General features: G+C 42.8%; 2 protein-coding genes across 3 annotated transcripts in view; both read left to right on the forward strand.

The window, feature by feature from the left end:
* LOC119876407 (interleukin-1 receptor-like 2) overlaps positions 1–10,510 on the forward strand; it is a 58,597-nt gene extending 48,087 nt beyond the window's left edge. The window contains 2 exon segments of the mRNA XM_038541746.1: positions 8,428–9,335; positions 9,337–10,510. Coding sequence (XP_038397674.1) covers positions 8,428–9,335; positions 9,337–9,598 — 1,170 coding nt within the window. The 3' untranslated portion in view covers positions 9,599–10,510.
* The window catches only part of RGSL1 (regulator of G protein signaling like 1), a 245,677-nt gene that overhangs the window by 223,048 nt on the left and 5,209 nt on the right, over positions 1–17,420 (forward strand). The window contains exon 32 of one of the 2 annotated variants that reach the window (XM_038542216.1): positions 10,191–10,510. The exons of the other annotated variant lie outside the window; for it this stretch is intronic. The gene's annotated coding sequence lies outside the window, so the exon portion shown is untranslated. Of the gene's footprint in view, positions 1–10,190; positions 10,511–17,420 lie in introns of those variants that run through there. 2 annotated transcript variants of the gene reach the window in all.

Raw genomic sequence — 17,420 nt, forward strand, 5'->3', positions numbered from 1 at the left:
CTGCAGCCTTGCCTTCGGAAAGAAGTGCATTTGTGTAGGTTAGGCCTTGGACTTAGGCAGATGCCATGTACCCCCAACATTCCACTTTTGAGATCTGGCTTCTCCCAAGTCTTGAGCGGTTCCAATTTCCTGTCTATCCTGAGCTGCACTGCCAGGGCTTGCACAGTTGGAAGCCCTGCGTAGGCTATAGTGGGGAGGATGCTCACCCTCTACATCTACAACTGCAAATTGGCCACTATAAGTCCCAGTTTAGACTTGCTGCCTGACAGAGTCCTGGGCATCTCTAGCAACTAGGATCCCAGATGTCTTATTAAATGATACCCCAGCCAGCACACCCACCCTGCCCTAGCTAGGCAGATCAGTATCCTCTAGTTCTGTCTTCAAAGGGAATATGAACAAGTATACAAGACAGAGCTTGATTTGAGGCAGATGCTTCTATCCAAAAGATCTTGTTCCATGACTCAGCCTCCCTGGATCTGTGCTTATTTTTCAGATTCCTAGATACCTTGAGTTGCTCTGACCGTGCATACATAGTTAGCATCCCTTCAGCTGGACTGAGGCTTCGAGTCCAGGCTGGTGGAACAGGGCCTGGCCCAAACACCTGCATAATCTTTGGTGTGGAGGGGGACCCCCAAAAATCACCCTGAAGTCACAAATTGACCACCATCAGTCCTGATTTGGACTTACTGCCCGAAGGAATCCTAGAATTCTCCATCAACCAGAACTTAATATGTAAGTTATAATCTTATTTCAGCTAGCCCTCTTGGCCCTGCCCTGGCCAAAGAGGCCAGTATCCTCCAGCTTTACCTTCAGGGGAATATGCACATTTGTATAAGACAGGGCTTGGAATTAGGCAGATGCCATGGACACGTTGGAACCCATTCTTCAGATTGGCTTCTCCTGACACTTGCCTAGTTCCAGGCCCCTGGCTTACCTAACCTGTGTGACCAGAACATGTATACTAGGAACCCCATCAGTCCACCTTGGGTATCTGAGGCCCAACACCAACCACCCTATGGCACCTAGATCAAAGGGAGCCCATCCCCAAAAATCTTTCCAAGGTAAAAGCTTTAGACTGAGGACAGTCTAGGTTGGCTGCATGGTGGGGTCCCAGGCTTACCAGTAATCAAGACCCCCAGATATTTCTTTGTGAAGAATACCCCAGATAGCCAACTGGCCTGGCTCCACACTGGTGTTAAAAAGAAAACCATAGTCATCACTTAGATTAAGGCATCAAGTCAGTAAACCAAGACTTAATACTTAACCTGACTGTAGTTTCAACCCCTCAGGAATATAACCTTTAACCAGTCAACATGGAATATCCTGGTCCATACCAAGAAACTTATTGATAAACCCCTTCCTCTCCCCTTGAGAGCACAACTTTGCTTAAACAATACATTCCGTGCTAATAAATTCCTTTCTTTTTTTCCCCTTTGGGCCTTATTTCTGCCTTTAAAAATCTTTCTCTTTTTAGGATACTTGGGTGGCTCTGTTGGTTAAGGGTCTGACTCATGATTTCAGCTTAGGTCGTGATCTCAGGGTCATAGGACCAAGCCACATATTGGACTCTATGCTCTGTGGGGAGTCTGCTTGAGATTCTCTCTCTACTCTCTCTCTGCCCTTCCCCCTCTCTAAAATAATAAATAAATAAATCTTTTTAAAAAAGTCTTTCTCAGTCAGTTAACATCTGCCTTTGGCTCAGATGATCCCAGAGTCCAGGGATCAAACCCTATATGGGGCTCTCTGCTCAGTGAAGGGTCTGCTTCTCCCTCTCCCTCTGCCATTCCTTTTTTTTTTTTTTTAAGATTTTATTTATTTATTCATGAGAGACACAGAGAAGAGAGACAGAGGCAGAGACAGAGGCAGAGAGAGAAGCAGGCTCCATGCAGGGACCCTGACATGGGACTCGATCCTGAGTCTCCAGGATCACACCCCAGGCTGAAGGCAGTGCTAAACTGTTGAGCCACAGGGGCTGCCCACCCTCTGCCCTTCTGCCCTTCTCGTGCTTACTCTCTCTCTCTCTCTCTCTCTCTCTCACTCTCAAATAAATAAAATCTGTTTTAAAAAACCTTGTTTAGCACAGTGGAATTCCCCTCTGCTTCCTAGACAGTGATGCTGCCTAAATCATGAATCATGATTAAAGTCAGTTAGATCTTCAAATCCACTCTGTTGAATTAAAAAAAAAAAACAGATTTAGTGACAGGGTCAGGATTCAAAGTGAACTTCTGGTGGCATTTGGGGACAATAAGAAACATGGGTGTGGCATCCCATGAACACTTTGAGTTCACTTTCTTGTCCTTTTTGAGGGCTGTTGGTTACCCCCATTCAGTCTGAGCTCCATTCTTTATGTGCTTGACCTACTGACCTAATTGGTTTTCCAGTCCAGGATGAACAGGAAAAAATTTTATGAGTAAAAGCAAATACATAGTAAAGGTAGTAGAGTAATTATTTATTAAGCTAGTATAAAGGTTAAAAGGCAAAAGTTATAAAATCAATTTATTTTTAAATTAAGGGGACAAAAAAGATTTAAAATATGGAAACATACACATAAAACATACACATAAAAAATGAAGTTCTTTTAGAATGTGTTTGAAATAAAGTGATCAACTTAATATGGACTGCCGTATACTGAGGATATTACATATGAACTTCATGTTATCCACAAACAAAAAACCTATAATACATACATGAAAAAGAAAAAGAAACAAATCTGAGTATAATACTAAAGAAAGTCATCAATCACAAGGAAAGAGCACAAGAAGAAAGGAATAGAGAACTACAAAACAAGTGGAAAACAATTAAAATGGCAATAAATGCATGCTTTTCAATTATTACTTTAAATATAAGCAGTCTAAATGTTCCAATCAAAAGACATAGGGTGACTGAATGGATATATATATATGTATATCTAGACAGATGGATAGATGGATAGACAGATATACATACACTGCCTACAAGAAATTCACTTCAGACCAAAATATACATATTGAAAGTGAAGAGATAGAAAAAGATATCCCACGCAAGTAAAAGCAAAAAATAAGCTGAGGTAGCAATACTTTTATCAGACAAAATAGACTTTAAAAAAAGAGACTGTGACAAGAAACAAAAAATGGCATTACATAATGAGCAAGGGGTCAATCCAACAAGAGAATATAAAAATTGCAAATATCTATAAATTCAACATTGGAGCACCTAAATGCATAAAGCAAATATTAACTGATATAAAGGGAGAAATTGACAGTAGCACAGTAATAGTAGGAGACTTTTATTAGTGAGTAATAATAAAGGTTTTCTTTATTACCTATTTACATTAATGGATAGATCTCCAGGCAGAAAATCAACAAGTAAACGGTGTCTTTGAATGATACATTAGACCAGAGGGACTTAACAGATATGTACAGAAAGTTCCATCCAAACAGCAGAACACACGTTCTTTTCAAGCACAACTAAAACATTCTCTAGGATAGATCACATGTTAAGTACAAAACAAGTCTTGATAAATTTAGGAAGAGTAAGATCGTATCATACATCTTCTCTGGCTACAACAGTATGAAATTAGGAATCAAGAAAAGAAGGAATAAAACATGAATGCATGGAGATGAAACCACATGCTACTAAGCAACAAATGAGTCAACCAAAAAATCAAAAAGGAAATTTTTAAAAAATCATGAAGACAAATAAAAATGGAAACACAATGATCCAAAATCTTTGAGATGCAGCAAAAGCAGTTTTAAGAGGGAAGTTTATAGTGATATAGGCCTACCTTAAAAAAAAAAAAAAAAAAAAAAAAAAAACAAGAAAAATCTCAAATAAACAATCTAACCTTATACCTAAAAGAACTTGAAAAAAGAAGAACAAAACCTGAAGCTGGTAGAAGGGAGGAAATAAAGGCCAGAGTAGAAATATATGAAATAAAGACAAAAAATTAAAAACAAGGAAACCAAGAGGTAGTTCTTTAGAAAGATAAACAAAATTGATAAAACTTTAGGCAGACTTGGGGCACCTGGCTGACTCAGTCAGAAGAGCATGCAACTCTTGATCTCAGGGCTGTGTGTTCAAGCCCCATTTTGGGTACAAAGATTACTTAAAAATAAATAAAATTTAAAAAAAAAAACAACTTTATCCAGACTCATCAAGAAAACAAAAGAGAGGACCCAAATAAATAACATAAGGAATAAAAGAGGAGAAATAACAACTTTCACTACAGAAATACAAAGTATTATAACATACTACAATCAAAAATTATATGCCAACAAATGGACAATATAGAAGAAATAGAAGAGTTCCTAGAAATGTACACTCTTCCAAAAGTGAATCCGGAATAGAAAACCTCAACAGACCAATTATTAGTAACAAAATTGAATCTGTAATCAAAAAACTCCCAAAAAACAAAAGGCCAGGACCAGATAAATTCTACCAAATATTTAAAAAAGAGTTAATACTTATTCTCTTCAAACTATTCCAAAAAACAGAAGAGGAAGAAAAACTTCCACATATACCCTATGGGCCTAGTATTTCCCTGATATCTAAAGCAAAGTCAGTACAAAAACAAACAAACAAAAACCTATAGCTCAATATCTTTGAGAAACATAGATGCAAAACTCCTCAGCAAACTTCATTCAACATTAAAAGGCTCATTCACCATGATCAAGTGGGAGATTTATTCTATAGATGCAAGGATGGTTCAATATGAACAAATCAATCAGTGTGATGCACACATTAACAAAAGGAAAGATAAAAATCATAAGATCTTAAGAGATGCAGAAAAAGCATTTGACATAATTCAACATCCATTTATGATAAAAACTTTCCACAAAAGAGTTTAGAGGGAACATGCTTCAACATAATAGAGGCTATATATGACAAACACACAGCTGACATTATATTCAGTGGTGACAAACTTAGAGCTTTCTCTCTAAAACCAGAAACAAGATAAGAAGAGCCACTTTCTTCACTTTTATTCAACATAGTACTGGAAGTCCTAGCCACAATAACAAGACAAAATAAATAAATAAAAGGCATCCAAATTGTGAGGTATTAAAACTATCACTATTTGCATATGACATGATACTATAAATGGAAAACCCTTAAGACTCCACCAAAAACTATTAGAAGTGATAAATGAATTTAGTGAAGTTGCAGGATATAAAATTAATATGAAGAAATATGTTGTGATCCTATAGACTAAACAAAATACCAGAAAGAGAAATTAAGAAAGCAATTTCATTTATAATAGTATCAAAATGAATAATATACCTAGGAATAAAGTTAACCAAGTAGGTGAAAGATCTGTACTCTGAAAATTGTAAAACACTGATGAAAGAAACTGAAGATGACATAAATGGAAAGACACCCTGCTCATGGATTAGAATTAACATTGTTAGAAGGGCCATACTACACAAAGCAGTATAGTGTGCAATTCCTATCAAGATACAATCTATTTTTCACATTGCTAGAAAAAACCAACCTAAAATTTGTATGGAAGCACAAAAGACCACAAACAGCCAAAGCAATCTTGGAAAGTAGAACAAAGCTAGAAGTATCACAACCCAGATTTCAAGACATACTACAAAGCTATAGTAATCAAAACAGTGTGGTACTTGCATAAAAATCAAAACATAGATCAATGGAGGGGGCCTGGGTGGCTCAGTCAGTTATGGGTCTGACTTCAGCTTAGGTCATGATCTCAGGGTCCTGGGATGGAGCCCCTGCATTGGGTTTCCCACTCAGCAGGGAGTCTGCTTGTCCCTCTGCCCCTACGCCACTTGTGCTTGCTCTCTCTCTCTTTCTCTCTCAAATAAATAAAAGTTAAAAAAAATAAATCAGTGTAATAGTAGAGCCCGGAATAAATACACACTTACATGGCTAATTAATCAACGACAAAGGAGGCAAGACTATACAATTAGGAAAAAAAAAAGAGAGTCTCTTCAATAAATGCTGTTAGGAAAACTGAATAGTTACAAATTTTTTTCAAGTTTACATGACCTGGGAAAATATTTGATATTAAGGCTAATTTAATGTCGTTGACTTAATTAAAATAAACATATCTTTAGATTTATCAGTATTAAATATGAAACTTTTATTCTTGAGATTACTAGCCAAGTATGTTACCTCTTATAAGATTTGTCAACAACAACAACAACAAAATAATAGCTTGGAATAATGGCTGACATTGTCTGATGTCTCATAAAATTTTCGTGGGTAATTGAAACATAATTATTGAGAGCAAATGATTTAGACATAACTAAAACAAGAGTTGATGGATACATTTTTTTCAACTATTATATTTTATGGAATATGTACTCAAAAACAGTTTCCCCAAATTTTTTTGGTAACCTGAAACAAAGTTTTGTTAAATAAAGTGCTGAGTTAAATTCATTAAATATCTAGAGTATTTCCACATAAGATAAACTACTAAACATTAATTACTAAACATGGGTTCATCTACTTTTAGCTTCTGTTACAAATAAATTTGGGTCTATTAGTAAACATGTTTTGTGCTTTTTGAAAGATTATACTATGAAGAAGCATGTGTTTCTAGAAATTGTAAAATATATTTACATATTTATAAATCTAAAGAATACTGGTGTAACAGTTCTCAATTGTTTACTACTTAGTTTTACTGAGGTAAGGCTTCTCATGGTTAAAAATTCCAAATTATGTATGTAATTAAAGCTACTAAAATTAATAAGGGAGACATCTCCATGTACCAGGTAAGTAGGATGTGTTTTCAGTAACAGAAGGTATAAGAAATGAAGATGCATTTTTGGTTAAGGGTAAAGACTGTAACTTTGTCCTAGGGTGAGGTTTGCCACTAAAAATAAGTAAATAAATAAATAGATAGCAAAATCAGAAAGTAAAAAAGAAAGTTGTAAAAAGTTTGTAGAAAATAAATCTTTAAAAAGAAAATTTAATATGTGATCAAACTGGTTTTCTTGTAAAGACAGCAACAACAGAATCTATAAAGATTGTAGTACATGTAGATATAATCCATTCTGTTTCTAGAAAAAAAAAATGACCCTCACTGCCAGACTTTTACCAGTCTAATAAAACAGCAACAGTGTGCTCCTGAATTAGAGAAATTAAGGTGCATAAACAATGGCTATAAATTAAATGAACAGTCAGGACTATGCAAAGAGAGTCACTTGGTTCTTCCCAGCTCCCTAACAAATCCCACTGTTTGGTGTTTATACTCCTTCACCTGTTTAAGCTCACTTAAGATGTCTCAAATTATAAATATACATTAGTAGGAAAACTTCTATAAAATTGCAAAAACATTCTATAAACAATGTCTGACTGGTCAGATCCACTTAGGGCATATGTACTTTTTTTTATTTTTAAGATTTTATTTATGGGGGATCCCTGAGTGGCTCAGTGGTTGAGCACCTGCCTTTGGCCCAGAGCGTGATCCTGGAGTCCCGGGATCGAGTCCCACATCAGGCTCCCTGCACAGAGCCTGCTTCTCCCTCAGCCTGTGTCTCTGCCTCTCTCTCTCTCTCTCATAAATAAATACATAAAATCTTCAAAAATATTTTTATTTATGTATTTGAGAGAATGTGTGTGTGTGTGTGTGTGTGTGTGTGTGTACATGAAGCAGGCAGAGGAGTACAAGGAGAAGCAGACTCCTTGCTAAGCAGGAAGCCCAACATAGGACTTCATCCCAGGACTGCGGGATCATGACCTGAGCTGAAGTCAGACGCATAACCCACTGAGCCACCCAGGCACCCCAAGGGTATATAATCTCCAGAAACTGAGGCACCAACTTCACTGGGCAAATCATACAAGCCTTAACAAAAACCTTAGAAACTTCTTAGAATTGTCCATGCTAGTAGAACCAGCTACTTAAATCTCTAATGTCTTATGTTCAAGCCCATCATCCACAGATTAAAGAAACCTTCCCAGGTTCCAATTCAGTGGATCCTGTTGGCCACTGAATTGGCCACCAGTTTAGAGCCTGGTGATTAGATATTTTATAAACTTCAACAGAGAAAAATAGCTCTTCAGCCCTATTGGAAGGGACCTTGCCAAGTACTCCTGACCACTGACACTGCTACAAAACTAGGAAGTATTAAGCCTTGGGTATCACATGCCAAATAAAGACTTCACTTGCCACTTGGTCCCATACAGACACTAGAGACCTCTAAATCAAATTAATGAGGAAGAGAAGTAGCTGATATTTAGGTAGACTGTTTCTACCCAAGACAGCCAATCAAAGTGTCATACTTTAGCTAAACATTAAAGCCCTTCCCGGGGACTGCGGGGCGCCCCGGGCCAGCCCGGGAGACCTTGGGGAAGGGGCGGGGGGGCGAATTCCCTCTCCGGGCGAAGGTGCGCAGCTCGGCCCACCTGCCGGGCCCGCGGCGCTCCCGCTCCCCCCCTCTTCTCCCGCCGGCCTCCGCCAGGTAGGCTGAAGCTGGCTTCTTGCAGGACTGTAAAGAGATTAAAGAAGGACGTTTTATTCGCTGGGGAATAAAGCTTTCGGGGAGCAGTGTTTCAGCAGAAGATGGAGGGAACTATGCATGCCAAGCCCGACTGACACACACAGGGAAACACTACACTGTTTTAAACAGCATCACTGTGCGTATCACAGAAACAAATGGATATGCAGAAAGAATTCCTAAAATCATTTATCCGAAAAACAATCCAATTGAAGTACAACTTGGCTCCGCCCTTACTGTGGACTGCAACATCACAGACACAAGGGATAACGCAAATCTCCGATGCTGGAGAGTCAATAACACCTTAGTGGATGATTACTACAATGAATCCAAACGGATCAGAGAAGGATCTGAATCCCACATTCCTTTTCAGAAACATATTTTTTACACAGTGAACATAACCTTCTTGGAAGTGAAAATGGAGGATTATGGCCACCCTTTCATCTGTCATGCTGGAGTGTCAGCAGCATACTTTATCTTAAAACTCCCAGCTCCAGATGTTCGAGCCTACTTGATAGGAGGGCTTCTCGCCTTGGTAGGTGCAGCGGTGTCTGTCACGTACATCTACAACATTTTTAAGATTGACATTGTACTCTGGTATCGGAGTGCCTGCCATTCTCCTGGGACCAAAGAAGATGGCAAGCTGTATGATGCCTATGTCTTATACCCCAAGCCTCAAGGAGAAATCCAGAGCCATGATGTGGACACGCTGGTGTTGAAGATCCTGCCCGAGGTGCTGGAGAGGCAGTGTGGATATAAGTTATTCATATTTGGCAGGGATGAGTTTCCTGGACAAGCTGTGGCCAATGTCATCGATGAAAATATCAAGTTGTGCAGGAGACTGATCATCATCTTAGTTCCCGAATCCCTGAGCTTTGACTTGTTAAAGAACATGTCAAGAACAAATTGCAGTCTACAACGCACTCGTCCAGGATGGGATGAAAGTCATTCTGATTGAACTGGAGAAAGTCAAGGACTACACAGCCATGCCGGAGTCAATTCAGTACATCAAGCAGAAGCATGGGGCCATCCAGTGGAGTGGGGACATCACCCAACAGTCACAGTGTGCAAAGACCAAGTTCTGGAAAAAAGTGAGGTATCACATGCCACCCAAGAGGCTTCCACCATCTTCTGCCCAGCTGCTGAAGCACACGTCCTGACACCTCATGGCTGGCTAGTGGGGGGCCGGTGTGGGGTTGGTTACCCATGATGGTGTTGGCAGCATGGAGTGGCTCACGGTTGGACAAGGATGCATTGCATTTGGGCCGACGACTTGAAGCTTGCCATTGTGTACTTGTTGCAACAGGGCCTCTGTCTGTTGCTCGTTTTAATCGGAGCTCCTTTAGGGGACGATGTCACCTTTCCAAGAGGCCCTCATTCACTTATGGGGTCTGAGGAACCCTCCCTGAACACAAAGTAGATATAGCATGTGAGCCCCTGGGGGATGGGACAGGGAGTATTATAGAGTGGCAGTTGAGATGTCAAGAAGTTTGGTGCACAGTGTGACACCCATGGGGCCAGATAGGGAAGCCAAGGGATGGCAGGAGGCAATGTGTGGTCCTAGGGAGGGTTGGCAGGGAGAACAGCACTTTTTTCATGACCACAATCTTAGTACACTGATACTGGAAGTCACTTAGAGGTCATACAAGTGTGGCCCCACTGGGATTGCCCATTAACTACCTTCCCATTGGGCCCCCTTGAAAGACTTTATCTGTCAAATCAAAATAAGTAACATTTCACTTGTTTTTCCAGCTGGCCTATGAACGCCAGGATTCTGAGCAACATGTGAGAGACACAGTTAGCACCTGGACATGATGCAGTTCTAGGCCATGTGAAACAAATTAATCTTTCAGCATCCCCTCATCACAAGTCAATTTATGGCTTAGCAAACAAGGCCCAAGGATTTTTGATGCTAAAAATTAGCTGTAAACTCATTATGACTTTCAAAGACTCTAACCTGAGGAGCTTAGATAAGAGTCCAAGTCTCTTGTTCTGTGGTTGATGATATCAAGCCCTAACAAGTGGCCTGCTGTGGTCAAAAAAAAAAAAGAAAAAAAAAAAAAAAAAAAAAAGCCCTTCCCCTTCTTTTTGTTTCCTTTACTCTGGCACTGGCCTGAAAAGATAACACCCTCATCTTTAACTCCCAGGCCCATACAATCGGGGGGGGGGGGGGGGGGGGGGCAACCTCTGGAATTTAATAAAACCTATTATTTCAAGTAGAAGAAAAGCAAAATAAGACATCTCTGGGGTTGACTCCCCTGAATTTACATTATTGAGTTAAAAAGGCCTAGCAGGAGACTTTCACAGGGCTCATTCCTTTTGGCAAGTTCCTACCTCCCTGGTTAGGGATAAATGTAAATGAGGCTATAATCAAAGACTTTTCCTTAATTCTTGAAACTATTGCAGAAACTACAAATAAATAAAGCAACAACCGCTCAACAAAGATCTTTAGATTGGCCAAAGTTGTTCCTGGTAATAGGCCAGCTCTGGATTACCTTCCAACTGAGCAAGCAGGTGTCTGTGCTGTGGCCAGCACCACCTACTATGCCTGCGTGAACACTTCTGGGGAAGTGAAAACTCAGGGACATCAGATCACGAAACAAGCCACTTGGCTTCGAGGGGTGACTCCTTCCATGAGGGTTTTACTGGGACTTGTTTAATTTTGATTGGTTTGGGTACCATGACTCCAAAATGTGCTCCAAACATTGGGAGTTATCATGGTTACAAAAATCATAATAACCCTTCAAAAGCTTTAAATGGGTTTTTAGAGCCACTCACCACGAAGCAAATGATCAACCTTACACTGGAATGTCAAAAAGGCACAAGGAAGATGGCCAAATTAAAGAAAGTAAACCTCAAGTCATACTTGTATGTATCAGAGTTTAAGAAAAAAAGTCATGCATACCATGCAAAGGAACAACAGAAACCTCAAGAACTGCAGAGCTGAGGCTGAGAGTGGCACTAATGCCTGAAATTTCTATCATATCTCTCAGTTAAGCTGGTTCTGATCAAATGGAGGGAATTATTAAAAAGAAAACCATAGGCTCTAAATGACATCACTTATGTTAAGGCACTAGATCAGTAAACCAAGATTTAGGACTGAACCTAATTGCAGTTTCAATCCCCCAGAAATGTCAACATGGGATTTCCTGGTCAACACCAGGAAACTTACTGATAAACCCCTTCTACTCCCCTCTAGGAAAGCAACCTTGCCTAAACAATACATTCCTTGCTAATAAATCTCTCTCTCTCTCTTTTAAATGCTTTCTCTCTGCCTTTAAAATCTTTTCTCGTCTTATGCGCAGTGGAGCTTCCCTCTGCTTGCTAGATGGGATGCTGCCCAATTCATAAATCATTTAATAAAGCCAATGAGAGCTTCAAATTTACCCAAAAAAGTTTGACAGTGGCAAGGCAATCCAGTTTCCTCCAGCCTTGCCTTCTGTGGGTTTGTGCACAGTTGTGTGGGTTAGAGCTTTGAATATGCAGATGATTTATACCCCCAACAGCCATCTCCTGTGATCAGGCTGCTTCAGACACCTTCCCTGTTAACAAGTCCCTACTCACCCTAAATGCCAATACAAGCATTCACAGAATGCGCTCCATCAACCAACTTTGGGCAGCCAAAGGATTGCAGGCTTCGGCATCTCTGGCTGGTCCTCAACCACCTGCATATCCTCCAGGGTGGAGGGTGCACAACCCCTGAAAACCTTTCTGAGGCTTTAGCTTTAAACTAGAAAGAGTCAGCCCCCCACCCCGCCCCTTGGACTGGCTGCTTGATGGGGCCCCAGGCTTACCAAAAATCAAGATGCTCAGGTGTTTCAGAGAAGGATACCCTTTGAAAACTCTCAGATGTTTCAGTGAAGGACAGGGCACCTGGCCCCCTTTGGGCAAGGCTGTGCAGATGATTCCAGCTTTACTTTCAGGGGAAATAAGTGACTTTGTATACATTAGGGCTTAAAATTAGGTAGATGCCATGGACCCCCAAAGACCCATTCATGAGACATGAATCCTCCAATATTGCCCAGTGGCATGTCCCTGGCTTCCTTGACATGTGCATCCCTCGCATGAAGAGTATGCACCCTGTCACCCAGACTTGTTTGGCCAGGGTCCTCCTGGCCTATGGAGTTCAGGGCAATGTCAATCACTAGAATAGCCTCCAGTGTAAAGAGAGCCCAAACCCCAAAATCATCTTTTTTTTTTTTTTTTTTTTTAAAGATTTTATTTCTTCATGAGAGACACAAAGAGGCAGAGACATAGGCAGAGGGAGAAGCAGGCTCACTGCAGGAAGCCCCAGGCAGGACTCCATCCCAGGACCCCAGGATCACGACCTGAGTCAAAAGCAGATGCTCAACCACCAAGCCACCCAGGTGCCCCCAAAAAATCATTCTTAAGTGGCAGCTTTAAACTGGTCATAGTCCAAGCGTGGGACTGACTGGCTTTCTGCTGGTTACCTAGACTTCAGCAGAAATTAAGGCCCCAGGTGTCCCTTACTGGACCTTACCCTGAGCAAGGTGGTCCAGATTCCTCTAGCTCTACCTTCAGAATGACTATGCAGTAACAGCTTGGAATTAGGTAGATGCCTTGTAAGCTTAAGCATCCACTCCTGTGACCCAGCCACTCCTGACACTTTGCCATCTCCCAGGTTTCTGGCTTCCCTGACCTGGGAGGCCCTGCCACACACGTATGCAGCTCACAAACCAGCCTGAGGCAGACCTGGCCATCCGAGCCTGTGAAACTCTGGATAGGCCCCAATCACCTGTACAGCCTCTGGTATGGAGGCTTCCAAAAATCAATCTGAGCCAACAGCTGCCAATGGGTGATAGTTCCCATGGGAACTTGTAACCAATGGGATCCTGGGCCTCTCGAGGAACCAGGACTCTCAAGTGTCTCCAAATGGAGGATACCCCTTCCCTGCCTGCCTGGCTCCTCACTGTCAAGGTAGCTGAAACCCCCCCTAGCTCTGCCTTAAGGATGACTATTAACCAATGGGTAGGTAGCCCCTATGCATTAGACCAATGTCTTGTAACCCTAATAGCCCCCCTACTGTGACCCAGCCTCACCCAACACTGCCCTCTCCTTATGCCTGGCTAGCCTGACCAGCACAGTCCACACACTGGCAGCCAGACCTGGGCTGCAGGAGCACTCTAGGCCTGTGTGCATGTTGGCCAGCACTCAACCACCTAAATGGCCTCAGGGTGGAGAGAGCCCACCACCCAAAATCCTTCTGAGGTAGCAGGTTGAAACTGGCAACAGTCAGTCCCCATTTGGACTCTAGGCCCGATGGAGTCCTGGGTTCTCCAGCAAGCAAGTCTCCCAGATGTCTGTTACTGAAGAATATACCAGATGGCCTCCCCAGCCCATAATGGCAAAGCAGTCCAGGTCCTCCCGCTCTGCCTTCAGCAGGGATATGCCCATTTGTGCAGGTTAAGGCTTAAGATTAGGCAGATGCCTGGTACTTCCAATAACCTGCCCTTCTCAGCCAGCCTCTCCTGGTACTTGCCGCCTTCCATGTCTCCAGTTTCTGTGAGCAACACATGTCACACCTGTGTAGGATGTGTCCCATCAGCCATCCTCAGGAAGTAGAGGCCCTCCAGGCCTGTGGAGCTAGGGCCCATCTCCTACCACCTGCAGATCATCAGGGAGGGAGGGAGCCCACACCCATCACTCTGAGGTGACAGCTAAAATGGGCAACAGTCAACGCCCATGTGGACTTACTGTGTGCTGGGCGCCCAGGATTCTGCAGCAATCAGGGCTCCCAAGAGTCTCTTATTTAGGATTCCCCGCCAGCCCACATGATCCAGCCCTGGCAAGGCAGTCCACATGACTCCAGCTTGGCCTTGGAATATGCAACACCTGGATAGGTTAAACTTGTAACCAGGCAGTTTTTTTTTTTTTTTTTTTTAATTTTTTTATTTATTTATGATAGTCACAGAGAGAGAAAGAGAGAGAGGCAGAGACATAGGCAGAGGGAGAAGCAGGCTCCATGCACCGGAAGCCCGATGTGGGATTCGATCCCGGGTCTCCAGGGCCAAAGGCAGGCGCCAAACCGCTGCGCCACCCAGGGATCCCCAGGCAGTTGCTTTGTAACCCCAAGAGCCTACTCCAGGGACCCAGCCTCTCCAGAGGCTTGCCCTCTTTAGCAACTTGGCTACCCTGACCTGCCCCGCCCACACATGCGCAGTAAACACCCAGAAGCCAGCCTCAGGCCAACCTGGAACTCCAGCCCAGAGATAACCACCTCATAGCCTCAAGCAGAGAGGGACCCAACATTCTGAAAATTGCTCTGAGGTGGCAGCTGCAAATGGGTGACAGACCCAGTGTGGGCTTGCTGTCTGATGGGGCCCGGGGCTTTCTAGGAACCGGGACACTCTCAGGTACCTCCAAGAGTAGGATGCCTTTTCTTGCCTGGTTGGTTCCTCCATCACAAGGCAGTTGAGAAGCCTCCGGCTGTGCCATCAGAGTGAATATTCCACATTGTTAGATAGGCCTTGAGATTAGGCCCACGTTTTGGATCTCCAACAGCTCTGTGCTATGACTGAGCCTCTCCTGACACTTGCCCTGTTCAGGTCCCTAGCAAGGCTCACCTGTGCCTCCCACACATGTGCAGTACACATTTCATCAGCTCCCCTCGGGCAGCTGGGACCCTCGAGGCCTTTGGAACTACAGCTCATCCCTAAACAGCTGCATCGCCTTAAGGGTAGAGGAAGCCCCCCTCCCTCCTGTCTCCACCAAACTGCTCAGAGTGGCCACTGAAATGGGCAACCATCAGGCCCCACGTGAACTGGCTACCTGATGGGGTCCCAGCTTCTGCTGCTATCAATTCTCCCAGGTGTCTCCTATTAGAGGATACCCCAGCTAGCCCACCGAATCAGGCAGTCAGGCGTCCTCCAGCTCTGCCTTCAGGGGACTATTTACATCAGGTATGTTAAGGCTTACAATTAGGCAGCTGTCCTGTACCCCCAAGAGGCCCCTCCTGTGACTGTGCCTCTCAGACATTGCCCTGATCCAGGTGTCTCACTGTTCCCTATCTGCATGGCTCATGCATATGCGGTCCTGTTGTCAGCTAGTTTGGGCTTACAGGGGGCACTCCAGGCCTGCGAAGCTCCAGACTGACCCCAAGCACTTGATTGACCTCAGAGTAGAGAGAGCCCTTCCCATGAAAATCTTTCTAAGGTGCCAACTTTTAACTGGTGAATTAGTATCCCCCCTCCCATTTGTTTGGACTGCCTACCTGTGGGGTCTCAGGCTTCTCCAGCCATCAGGGCTCTCTGGTGTCTCCTACTCACAGGTGCCCCAGCAACCCAACCCTGCCCACCTTGGCGAGGAAGTCCAGACCCCTCCAACTCTACGTTTCAGGGGAAATATGCACATTTGTATAGGTTAAGGCTTGGAATTAGGCAGATGCCAGGTATTTCCTGATATGATTTTCCTGATTTCCTTCATGATGCAGAAGTTGGTTGGTGTTTTTTTAATGTGAATAAATAGGTTTGATAATTTCAGATCGTGATTAGTGCTATAATGTCTTCAAAAATAATGACCGTTGTGAACAACAGTTTTGGAGAAGGAAGGCCCGTCAAAGGACAGCAGCTGAGGCCTAGTGGATGAGAAGGAGCTACCATGCCAAGGTCCGCAGGATAAAACTCCTGGCAGAGGGGGATCACAAAAGCCACAGCCTTTGAGGAGGCAATGGTGTCAGCATTCTTGAGGAACAGAGATAAAGCCAGGTTGGGAGGAGGCAAGACAGGAGAGTGAAAGCAATGAGCACAGAGTTCAGGGCCCTGTATGTGATGGTGACAGTTTGGGCTTTATCCTTACTGCAATAAAAAGTAATTGGAGGATTTTAGATAGGGAAGCAACCTAATCTGGTTTTTTCTTTTTCTTTTTTTTTTTTTTCTTTTTTTTTTTTTCTTTTTTCCAAGATCATTTTGTGGGAGAAGGATTATAAGGGGACAAGTATGGCAGCCCAATAGTCCATTGTGAGGCTTGTGCTTCAGTCTAAATGAAAAATCATGGTGGTTTGACCCAGGCAGTGGACCCAAAAAGTTGTGAGATTTGGGATTTATTCTGGGGGAAGAAACAACTAGACTTAATCGATTCGATATTTGGGGGGTGGGGTGGAAAAAATAATCAAACATGACTAATAATATGGGGGCAATGAGGTGAATAATGGTAACATCCATAGATGGAATCTGAATTTTCAAACATGGATATCATCTGCTGATTTATGATGATGTTAGTCATGGTATTTGAAGAGATCACCTAAGGAGAAAGGAAAAAAGTGAATTGTTTGAGGGTTAAGTCAGGGACACTCGATATTTAGAGGATGAGCAGCAAAGGAGCTGGCAAAGGACACTGTGGAAGAGCAACCAGTGGGGAGAAAAAGCAAGTGAGTGTGGTGCTAAGGATGGGTGACAAAGCAGAAGAGTAGCCAGCTGTTAGGCTGATGAAAACAGAGAAGCACCTTTGGATTTGGTGCTATGAAGGTCGTGGGTAACTCTGACCACCTAGGCTTCACTGGGAGAAACAGAGGAAAGCCCCAATAACTCCTACTCACAATGATCACCCAACCTGGCCAAATTCACCATCTTTGGCACTCCAGCAAGACCACACCCTATGCACTCATAGACCTGGGTTTGCATCCTAGATCTTCCACTTACCATTTAGGTGAACTTAGGCAACTTATCAATCCTTTCTGCACATTAGTTGCCTCTTCTATAAAATAGGAATAATTACATCTTATAGAATTGTCCTGAGTGTTTCTGGATGTCATGTATAAAAAGCATTAGATTCCTTTTTAAAAAAAAAAAAAAAAGATTTTATTTATTCATGAGAGAGACACAGAGAAAGAGAGAGAAAGAGAGAGAGAGAGAGGCACCGGCACAGGCAGAGGGAGAAGCAGGCTCTATGCAGGGACCCCAACATGGGACTCAATCCCCGGTCTCCAGGATCACACCCTGGGCCGAAGGTGGCGCTAAACTGCTG

This window comes from Canis lupus, chromosome 7, assembly GCF_011100685.1.
Source record: "Canis lupus familiaris isolate Mischka breed German Shepherd chromosome 7, alternate assembly UU_Cfam_GSD_1.0, whole genome shotgun sequence".
NCBI lineage: Eukaryota > Metazoa > Chordata > Mammalia > Carnivora > Canidae > Canis > Canis lupus.